Source organism: Hibiscus syriacus, unplaced genomic scaffold, assembly GCF_006381635.1.
Source record: "Hibiscus syriacus cultivar Baekdansim isolate YM2019G1 unplaced genomic scaffold, ASM638163v2 tig00112131_pilon, whole genome shotgun sequence".
In the NCBI taxonomy this organism is placed as follows: Eukaryota; Viridiplantae; Streptophyta; class Magnoliopsida; order Malvales; family Malvaceae; genus Hibiscus; species Hibiscus syriacus.
The window spans coordinates 140,506-152,670 of record NW_024063261.1 but is presented as its reverse complement, the minus strand read 5'-3'; the positions used below and the strand labels follow the sequence as shown (position 1 = coordinate 152,670).

The following is a 12,165-nucleotide window of genomic DNA, read 5'->3' as shown; positions in this document are numbered from 1 at the left end:
TTTTCCATAAAATGTAATTCATTTTCCTGGAAAACATTTTCCAGAAAATATAATTCATTTTTCAGAATTCAATTTCCAGAAAACCAATTACAGCCAAACAAAAAAACCCTAAAACTTATAACTTTAAATTTGGGATGTGACACTATATATTCACATAGAATTCTTGAATTATAAGTAATAAAGAGCAATACCGAAAGTTATAACGACAAAGAGGAACAACGGTTGACCTGAAAATCTAAAGGATGATCTAAATTAAAACCGATCCAAATTGACCCAAAAATCTAATGGTTGACCCAAACTGAAATCAACCGATCCAATATTTACCCGATCCGACATCATCCGATCCAATATTAACCTGACCCGAAAACCAACCAATCTGATTTTGACTCGACCCAAACCAAACCCGATTCAATCCGAACCAAATCTAAACTGAAATAATTTGGACATGAAATGATCCATTTTGAAATGATTCGAGTGAATCCAATTCGAATGACCCGATTACCGCCTCTACTTAGGAGATAAAATATGGAAGAAATAAATGGTTTATCTATTTATCTATATTTATATATTTATAATTTTAATACGTTATTTTTTATTTTTTATTAAATAAAATTAAAAATATTAAAAATAAGTTTATTTAAAAAATTTATAACAAAATCAATTTAATAAAACAAACTTGTACTTCAAAACATTATAATCTATAATCGTATTCTGAACTTCAAATTTTACTATATTTTATGAATTAAATAGACCCTAAAAGCTATAGAAGATTTGAATGGACTAATATTGTAACAGATTTGACTTGACACGTGGACAATGAGTACAAATGATTATATATAAATACTCCAATGCTCTTTACAAAATTGCAGTTTGTACTTTTCTCTCACACATCCCATCTCCGCCTTTTTTTTTTTTTTTAGGGTAAAGTATAATAATGGTCATTGAAATTTTTAAAGGTCCTTCAATTTTTAAATTTTGTAATATAGTCTTTCAACATTTAGTCTGATTGTAATATGGTCCCCCAATATTTAGTCCGTTTACAATATAGTCTCTGACTGTTTAACGCCGTTACACTTCTGTTAGTACGTTTGCAATATGGTCACTAAACTTTTCAATGCTTGCATTTAGGTCCCCCAACTTTTAAAACTTACAACACAATCCTAAATTTCATTCTAAACCCCAAATTTCTTTTCGATCTCAAATTTCCTTTTCTGCTTCTCTCTTCTCATTTCCAACGTAACTTTTCAGTCGGGGATGCATGAGAAATTCTAATCTAACTTTGAATTATGTGGAGGTGTTGACTAGAATAAGGGTCTATTGAGAGAAGACCCGACCAAGGGACTATCGGGACCATCAACGATTCAAGGTGTAATGTTAGATACATGTCATCTCAGGTGAGATGTTCGATGAAATGCTTGTGAGAAAAAAATGGGGTTAAAAATGGAGAGTTGACAAATACTACTGAGATGAACTAAGTATCATTGTTAAAAGTCACAAACAAAGTTGAAATTATTTTGTATAAATGACATATAATAATTTCTTCATTTAATCCATGTGCTTAAAGATTTTCCAACAGATGATCAAATATAATGAAATCCCAAACAGCGCATTCACCTCTCAGTCTCTTTCGCAAGTCGAAAGGTATCATGACAGGGTCAAGTAGTTACTCCAAATATACTACCATGTCATTATGCCTTTCGAGTTACGTGCATACAGAATTATCTTCTAAAGCTATAATTCAATACAATTCAACTGTAAAATTTCCAAAACATGTAAAAAAAAAATTAATTCGTTCACGATATATCAGTCCCATAATCAACATGAACTTATTAAAATAATACGAGCTCACAGGACGCCGAAAACCACAGGTCGGATCAATACAATTCCCAGTAAACTAGTACCAGCAGTCTCTCGAATTGAGTCTGAGGATTTCTCTATGTCGATACTCACAACAAATTCCCTAATTTAAAGAAAAACCAAACAAGAAGATCAAAAAAATTTAGCCTAGGACCCTATTTCACTTCTATTCTGATAAACTGAATATCTTTCATAAGGAGTACTAAAAGTTTTGATTAAGAAGAAAAAAATAAAATTAGATAGTTTTGGTTCAAAACTAACACTGAATATCCATATCATTGATATGCAATTCTAGAAACATAAAAATTTAAAAAAAAAACACACAATGCGAGCTGAAAATGAGAAAGTGCGAAAGAAGAAAAGCTTACTTCCGGATAGCCCAAAAGAGAAAATAAATACCTTCTTGCAAGTAAGGGGAGAGGCCAAGAAATAAACACAATCAGTGTTGCGTTCCAGTAATTCTTCCTCAATTTTTTCTTTGTAAATAAAAAGCTGAAAGACAGAGCACTGCTTGGGTTTATAATTTTACATGGCAGAAAATTGAAGAACAAAAATCAAACGAGAGGTGAATGCGTTGTTTGGGATTTCATTATATTTGATCATCTGTTGGAAAATCTTTAAGCACAAGGATTAAACGAAGAAATTATTATATGTCATTTATACAAAATAATTTCAGCTTTGTTGGTGACTTTCAACAATGATACTTAGTTCATCTTAGTAGTATTTGTCAACTCTGCATTTCTAACCCATTTCTTTCTCACAAGCATTTCATCGAACATCTATGCTTCACCTGAGATGACTTGTATCAAACATTACACCTTGAATCGTTGATGGTCCCAATAGTCCATTGATTGGGTCTTCTCTCAATGGACCCTTATTCAAGTCAACACCTCCACATAATTCAAAGTTAGATTAGAATTTCCCATGCATCCCGACAGAAAAGTTACGCTGGAAATGAGAAGAGAGAAGTGAAAAAGGAAATTCGAGATCGAAAAGGAATTTGAGGTTTAGAATGAAATTTAGGATAGTGTTGCAAGTTTTAAAAGTTGGGGACCTAAATGCAAGCGCTTGAAAAGTTCAGTGAACATATTGCAAAAGTACTAACGACAGTGTAACGGCGTCAAACGATCAGGGACCATATTGCAAACAGACTAAATGTTGGGGGACCATATTGCAAACGAAATAAATGTTAGGGGATTGTATTGTAAGTTTTAAAAGTTGGGAGACCTAAATGAAAGCTTTAGAAAAATTTAGTGATCATTACTATATTTTACCCATATTTTTAATAGATTAATAAAATTTTAAATATATAATACCCTATAATTATTTTAGATTATTCAGTATTGGGGTAGATTATACTGATATTCACTAACTTTTTAAGATGTTTGCACTTTCATAATCAATTTTTTTTTTCATTTGAGTCGTTATCATTTACGACAACTGAGTCAAAATGTTATATAAGTTATTAGGGTAAATTACTCCAATGGTCACTAATGTTTGGGTAAGTTTTCGTTTTCACCACTGATGTTTCAAAAGATACAAATAGGTCACTAACGTTGTCGTTTGTTACAAATTGTCACTCATCGTTAACAGACGTGACGGAAAACACACGTGGCCTGTTAACAGCATTTAACAGACTTACTTGGATGGTATAATTACACAAATAGTCTATGTTATTTATATATTCTTTTAATTTGATCCTAGTTTTAATAAATTAAAATATATTTATTTGTAATTATTATAAATAATGATATATTTTAAAAAAGGAAATAAAAATTTAAAATTAGTTATAAAAACAAAAAAATTAACGTCTTATAATTTAATTTGTCATTAAATCTTTGCCGCAAAACTAGAAATAGAAGCCGAGGACTCGGTAACTAAACCTGCATCAGTTTTCTGAGAAGGATGACATTTCATCTGCAAGTTTTTGCCTCTTGTAATATCAGTCTGTGATTTGTTGTGTGCACTCTTTAATGTTTCACCGGCAGAATGAGTAACACCAGTAGCTTCATTGGTGAAAAAAGCTGATGAAGACACATTTATGTTACTTCCCGATCTAGGAAATCCGCCTTTTTGAGTAATTTTTGTAGATATACCAGAAAATCTCGCGTGTCCAGCATTATGAGACTGGCGGAATTTTGTTGCTGCATGAAGTCGGAAAATGGAGTATACTTACTACTGGTATTTATAGCAGGGGCTGGTGTCTCAACAACAAAAAAGTGTGTGTGGCAGTTGATACAAGGAAGATTTACGTTGATGTAAACCCTAGAGTACTCGAAATGCATCTTACAAGAATTGCAAGTTGTCCAAAAGGTGTCATTTCTCATTGTGCTAGGAGCAGGCGTGGAATAAGTAGCACCGTTCCAACCGCTGGTGTTTGAAATGTTCTCATCAGGGAACTTATGGAAACCATTAGGACTGGTCGTTGCAGATGACGATGATTTCCCATGCGAAACATTAGTATAACTGCCCCTCAAGTTCCGTTTCTGGTTATAAGCGATTATCTTCGCTTTATCAGACAAAAAATTCCAAGCTTGCGATAAAATTTTAAAAGCCCCATCCGCACCTACAGATTTATTTTTGTCGGGATGAAGAACAAGAGCCATCTTCCTGTAATGTTTTCGAATTGTATCCTCATCAGCAAATGGTTGAACAGCAAGCACCCTGTACCAATTAACTTCTCCATTGATCTTTTTATATGCAGATATGTACACATCAAGAGTTGCAAGTAGTTGGGGAAGACCATCAAGCTCGGGATACAAGTTTTGAGCCTTCAAAGCAAATCTTTTGGCACCAACAACACCCATCTCCGCAAGTTTTTTCTCCGCAAGCTCTTTAGCTCTGATGGTCTCATCTTTGTTATAATCCATTTTAGTCATGTCGGTGCCTTTCTACTTGCCGCTGACTGCCTGCTGTTTCTTTCTTCAATATCTCCATCGAATACACTATCAGAACAGATTCTAGCATTAAAAAAACTAAATCTAAGGTTTTACATGCATCAGAAGGCAGCAATTAATTGCGAAAGACACCAAGTGTTGTTTAACCCAATATAAGAAACTCCTTCAGCAGAAAAGGAAAATAAAAAAATAGAATTTTATCGGATTGCAACTTTACTGATAAGTACAAACAAAAACCAAAAGCACTAACTTGAGATTAATCAAACTCCATACGTTCGAAAGACCCGTAACTGGCAAAAATGTACAGAAAGGTCATTTGCTTTTAACTTTATAGATTTGAAAACAATATTGCATATAAAAGGTGATCAAAAAGTGGTGTCATTGAAAGTAACAAATACAAACAGAAAGCGCTAATGATATTGTCCAAATTATGATAACTCTTTGTCAAGGAATCTATTCGCTAAAATGGTAGAAACACATAGGAAGGTAATTCGAACTTCCAAAAGAAGCATACACCAGAGTTGGAATCAAACACATTGCGCAAAATGCCTTTTATCCAAGGAAAAGAGAGCAGGAAGACCTGTTAATGAGCTCGAGTACCAAACTTTTGAAATAACTAAAATAAATTCAGAAGCAACACACTGCATAACCGAAGAATAATGCACGGGACGGTCGTTCACTAAAAACTAAATGAACTAAAGTACCAAATTGAAAGAATAATGCACACAACTAAAACATTATTTTTTTTGTTTTTATAACTAATTTTAATTTTTTGAATTCCTTTTTTGAAAAATGTATCATTATTTATAAGAATTAAAAATAAATGTATTTTAATTTATTAAAACTAGGATCAAATTGAAAGAATATATAAATAACATGGACTATTTATATAATTATACCATCCAGATAAGCATGTTAACTGCTGTTAACAAGTCACGTGTGTTTTCTGTCACGCCTGTTAACAACGAGTGACCAATTTGTAACAAACGATAATGTTAGTGACTGATTTGTAACTTTTAAAACATCAGTGGTGAAAACAAAAATTTACCCAAACATTAGTGACCATTGGAGTAGTTTACCCTAAGTTATTATTAATAAATTAATATTTTTCAGTAAGACGATTATATGTGTCATCCCTCTCTTAATCAATAAAAAATGAGACATATTCAGTTGATGAAAGAATTTAAAACAAGTGCTCTAAAATAAAGTTTAACACCGAACTAATATACCAAATTAAGTAGATGTTACTTAATAATGAAAAATATTTAAATTAAATTATGATTAAAATTAATTATATTATTTTATAATAATATATTAGTTATAAAAACTTATAAAACATTATAAGAATATACATATATAATCAATTAATTTAATAATCTATATCATAAAACTAAAAGATTAATGAAAAAGAATAAAAATAATTATTAGACAAAATATTAATTTGAGAGTTAAAAAAATAATAAAACAAATATATATTATTATTAAAGTAAATGAAGTAAAATAAATATAAAATTAAAATAGATTAATAAAAAATTTTATTCATATATATTTATATTATTAAAAGATTAAATAAGAGAGAGAGAGAGAGAGAGAGAATTAGGGTTTAAAACCTTAAGCTTATAACCTGATATTCCCAATAGTATTTATATTATTTACTCATATCTTCTCCTGAACGGTTTCTTGTATTTATTTCACTAATTTAAAGAAGCATTGACTTTTTCAAACTACTGGAAAATAGGGAAATTATTCAATTTATAAGGTTGTGCCAATTAATTTTACGACGAATACACATTTCATGCAAATAAAATAATTTCTATAATTATATATTATCCACCTAAAAAGGACCTAACTTATTTTATTTTAAAGCAAAAGTGGAAATGATCTTATTATTAATAATAAAATAAGATTTGTTAAAGTAATAGAAAAGCCAAAATTATTTTGATTTGAATCCATTAAGTCAGTAAAGAGGCAAATCAGACCGTTGACAAAACCTTATCAAATCTCAACTGTAGATTAGAGGCGGATATAATCGCAGCCACCCATTTAACGCGTCTCTCATTTCCTCGCGCGTTTTCCTTCTTCTTTCCTCGTAGCCAAGTCTTACTGAATTAACAGAAATATTATTATTAGTTATTACTTTTCCCTGTATAGCTTTGGATTTCTTTGTATTTCCTCGAAGAGAAAGCAGAAAAAAAAGTCAAAAGAAAGCAGTAAAAAGTAGCGAAATGGCTGACGCCGGCGGTCAATTTGGAGATTTTCCGGCGATTCATACACACGGAGGTCAATTTATTGAGTATAATATTTTTGGAAATTTGTTTGAGGTGACATCTAAGTATCGGCCTCCGATCATGCCGATCGGTCGTGGCGCCTACGGCATCGTTTGGTAAGCGATTTTACTGAATATTAGTTTTCCTTTTCTCTATGTTACGTAGACACTCGTTTATCATCCCATTTTTTTAATATATTATTATAATAATAATTATTATTATTATTATTTAAGTATTATTTTATTTTCTTGCAGGTTTTACAATTACAGACCCAACCGACCTAGTTACATCCAAGCCCAACCTACCCAATTACATCTAGAGTCCAACAACAACACTATTCCCGAAGTCCATTACAAGTGATCCAACCCAGATTATATCAGCACCAACCTGACCCAATTGGAGCCTGGAGCCCAAATCCGACCCGACAACTTGACCCAACCGGTTCAAGTCATCACCATGCCCTGCCATCTCCAGCACCCCACGTGAAGAACCACCAACCGAGCAGACCCATGCCCTGCTCCACAGTACACGTGCCTATACTTCTCTGCCATGACCATCTTTACTACACCAATTGCCAACACCAACTCACTGCCAATGTCATACCCTGCCACCAAGGATATCGACAAAAATCAACAATCAATTAAAAAGAGGGGAGGAGGTCATTCGAGGAAGGGGGAGCAGAATCGAATAAAAAAAAAGAACATGGGGTTCTCGGTTTGAAAAAAATGTAAGGGAAAGGGGGGCTTTCGGTTTCACAAAACAATGTAAAATTCCCTTTGTATTTTCAATAGAAGTAGTAATACAAAAGAGTTCAAGCAATTGTTTTGTTTTTCTATTTCGATAATGAGCCGACTTTTGTTGTTATTATTATTATTTTATTTATTTTTTAATTTTTTATCCTACAAAACCGAATAAAGCCTATGCTAAAACAAAAGAGAAAAAAAAAACTCACCCTTGTGTTTGGCCAGAGCTTCGCCCACGTTAGGAGACTCTTCTCGAAGATCCGGATGGTGAACAGCCGCGCAAGGTCACCACGAACCACATACTTGAAAACAGAGACGATCCAACGACAGACGACGACAGATCAGAGAGAGGGAGGTCAAACGGTTTGGGGTTGATTCATGGAGTTTGGGGTCGATTCTCGTGAAGTCGACCCCAGATCGGAGACGGAGAGGCCGAGACGAACCTCCCGGTGTAATTTGGTGGCCATAGGCCACCGACAGTGGTGGCGACGCGGTGGTGGAAAGCGACGGACAACACGACGACTAGCTGGGTAAGCCACCGACGAACGGTCGGTTTCTAGAGAGAGGATAGACCCTCTCTCTCTAAATTTTTTAAAACTAATTAAAATGAAAAAAAAAAGAAAAAAATGAAAAGTTTAATATTTATGGATAACTTAAGGGGAAAATTGCACTTAGGTCTCTTAAGTTTGGTGTGCTTTTGCATATGAGTCACCTGTAGGGACTTTTTGTGATTTTCCTATTTCTTTGCATGTTATATATTCTTAGGGTTATTTTCAGTTTAGTCCCTTTATGTTTAGTGTGTTTTATGTTTAGGTCACTAGATTTAGTTTTTATTGTTTGTTTTGATTTAAGCTCCATATTATGTTTTGTTTTATTTTGGTCATTTCTGTGTTTTATTTTATTTTATTTTATTTATAACACTTTGTTTGCATTTATTTTAATTTAGCCACCATTTCCTCATTTATTTTATCATTTAATTCTGAGATCCTATTTTTACATTTGTTTCATTTTAGTCACTAACATGTTATATTCTCTATTTTATTTGTTTTAATTTTGACATTTTACTTTTTGTTTTTTTTGTTTTGGTCACTAAGTTTGACTTTGTGTTGACTTTGATTTCATATCAAGTTTAATCCCATATGTTTTGATTATATTAAGTTTTAGTCCTGTAATTATTACACAATATGGTTTGTAATTTAATTTTATTATGTTTTAATACTCATGTTATGTGATATTTGTATATTAGCCATGACCTGTTATATGTCTATTATTATACCTCTAAAATTTGTTGCTCTTGATATTTAGTCCTTATTTAATATTTATGATTGGATTTTATTTGTATTCTAATTCATCATGTTTGTAAATTATCACTTATGTCCTTAATATGTATGCATGAGAGTATATGCATGTTTCATATTTTTATCAAATTGAATGCTTTATTTTGCTATCTTGCATTTTGGTCCTTGTGTTATGGTATGATTTATTTTATTTAATCACTTATTTTTGGTCTTTTGCTTTTATTGTGTTTATATTTTTACCATTCTAGTTTAAACTTTCATCATCTAGCATGATTAATATAATTTGGATTAATTGGCTTCTTTTTTTTCATTTGGTCAAATCAAATTTTCTTAATATCAAGTTCTTAGGAGAAATTATTATATTCTTTTCATTTCAGTTGGAAAGAGAAATATTCGTCCTAAAGTATTTTAGGGATTTTTTTTCGATTGGAAATATTATAATATTTTATATTCTCCTTAGAATTTCTCGTTAAATAAAAATTGTATGGTTGAATCTGGAATAATAAGATTGTAACTTAAATTTATATTCGAATTCTTAGATTTCCACTATTAGAGATAATTTACAATCGATGGGTACCAATCTTGGGCATTGTGAGGTGTTTATCCTTCCCCACACGTAATCGATCTCCGAACCCCTTTTTATTACAAAAAGAATGAATATCTGGTTAAACGTAGAATGTTTTATCTTTTAAAATGATGTTTTATTAAAAACTCTTTTAAAAAAAATTAGGTATTCGACCTACCTAATCCAAAAAGTCGATGGCGACTCCAAAATATTTTCAAAGAAAAACTCCCAAATCATACTAAGGACGGTTAATTTTGTTTTATGGCTTGATGTTTGATTTTTCTTTTTTTTTTTTTTCTCTTTTTCTCTTTTTTTGATTTTGAAGCTCGGTGTTGAACTCGGAGACGAATGAGATGATTGCGGTGAAGAAAATGGCCAACGCTTTTGATAATCACATGGACGCTAAGCGTACGCTTCGTGAGATTAAGCTCCTTCGACATTTGGATCACGAAAACGTAAGCTCCTTTCTTTCTTTTTTTTCCCGACATTTTGAAGTTACTATTTCATGATTGTTAAGAGATGATAACAAAGAATCAAAAGAGCAAACTGGTCAATGAAATGGAAACCTTAATTCAAAGATCTAAAAATGTTGACCAAAAGTCAATGAACTCCTTTTCATAATATCAATTTAATTTCTATTTCGTTTAAAGTTAAATTGATTCATAAGTAAAGACTGTATGCTTAATAAACAGGTTATTGGAATCAGAGATGTGATACCTCCACCATTACGGAGAGAATTTACTAATGTTTATATCAGGGTTTTAAAAAACGATCAACGACCGTGATTTCGGCCGCGATATAGCGGTTTCGTCGCCGTCCGAGTTACCCGCGACGGCCGCAATCACGGTAAATCCGAAATAACAGAAAACACGACCGCGATTTAAAATCCTGGTTTGCATTGCCACTGAGCTCGTGGATACCGATCTTCACCAAATCATTCGCTCTAACTGAGGAGCATTGCCAGGTACACAGCTTTTTTATCACTTTTCTCTCAAATTTTCCGATGAATACGGGAGAACCGAAGAGAACTTGAAGAATCTGTATAGATGTATGTTTATGTTGATTTTATTGTGTCGCATGCAGTATTTTTTATATCAGATTCTTCGAGGACTGAAGTACATTCATTCTGCCAATGTCATTCATAGAGATTTGAAACCCAACAACCTCTTGTTGAATGCTAATTATGATCTTAAGATTTGTGACTTTGGTCTTGCTCGACCTACTGCTGAGAATGAGTTCATGACTGAATACGTTGTCACGAGATGGTATAGGGCATAAGAGATATTGCTAAACTCATCAGTGATCAGACTACACAGCCGCCATAGATGTGTGGTCTGTTAGTTGCATTTTCATGGAGCTAATTAATAGGAAGCCTCTGTTTCCTGGCAATGATCATGTACATCAAATGCGCTTATTGACTGAGGTAATTGAAGGTTTCATCAAATAATTGTAGCTGAAGATACCTCAGTAACTTATACAGTCTTGTAATTTTGGAAATTTAATGTGGTATGAGATTTAAATTTGAGGATTTAATAATAGTGTTGTAATTTTATTTATTTATTTATTTATTTCTGCTTTATAGCTGCTTGGCACACCAACTGAATCTGAACTAGGGTTTCTCCGGAATGAGGATGCAAGGAGATATATCAGGCAGCTCCCTGCACATCCGCGTCAATCACTAGCAAAACTTTTCCCACGTGTTCATCCATTGGCCATTGATCTAATTGACAGAATGTTGACTTTTGATCCGACCAGAAGAATTACTGGTAAGTGCTACATTTTGGATTCATGGATTTAACTTTTAAGTGAGATTATATATAGAGAGAGAGAGAGAAGAAAATGAGCTCTGTTTGATAATCAATATGAAAATGAAGCCATCCAGTGTTGTGGTCTTTTAGTTGAGATGAATTATGCAATCGTTATGCCCTGAGCCGTTCTCTTTCGAATTCGAGCAGCAACCATTGGGAGAAGAGCAGATGAAGGACATGATTAACCAGGAGGCCTTAGCTCTAAATCCAGATTATGCTTAATGATAAAGCATAGTTCTATCTTCAGCATGAGCCATTTCAAGTAATGTTTGGTGTAATTACCTGGTGGTGGCTGATGAAGAGATCCGTTTGCATCCGCCATAGCTTTGAAGCGGCTTTTCCTTGACCACCATTGATGTTAGCTTTCATGAGATCCGTCCCTAACATAAATACCGCTATTGAATATGTCATATACATAAATATGATAATTTGTTTTCAAATCTTTTTATTTTTGAAGATATTTAAAAATTTATATCACAATATTTACAATTACAAGACATGAAAACCTCAATATTTCAAGTATATAAGAACCATCCCTTTTATAGAAGTATTAGAAAGGTAAACAATTATACACTCAAAAAAAAAAAAGTTTCCACTAATTTGCTCTAAAACATATGATAGTAAACAACTAGAGATTCTGAGCAAATTAACTTAATTGTGAAAGATTGTTTTTATTTTAATGCTTCAGGTTTTCAAGTAAATCAAGGTGAATCTAAGTTTATTATGTCTG

General features: G+C 32.6%; 1 protein-coding gene and 1 pseudogene across 1 annotated transcript; one reads left to right on the top strand and one right to left on the bottom strand.

The window, feature by feature from the left end:
• Positions 1-3,687: 3,687 nt before the first annotated feature.
• LOC120174947 (dnaJ homolog subfamily B member 6-A-like) lies at positions 3,688-4,727 on the bottom strand. The gene is made up of 2 exons (XM_039181675.1): positions 4,148-4,727; positions 3,688-4,001 (listed from the first exon to the last, which is right to left on the bottom strand). Exons 1-2 carry the CDS (start codon positions 4,725-4,727, stop codon positions 3,688-3,690), a joined length of 894 nt encoding a protein of 297 aa, XP_039037606.1.
• A 2,138-nt stretch (positions 4,728-6,865) lies between these two features.
• LOC120174935 lies at positions 6,866-11,704 on the top strand (annotated as a pseudogene).
• The last annotated feature ends 461 nt before the right edge of the window (positions 11,705-12,165 follow it).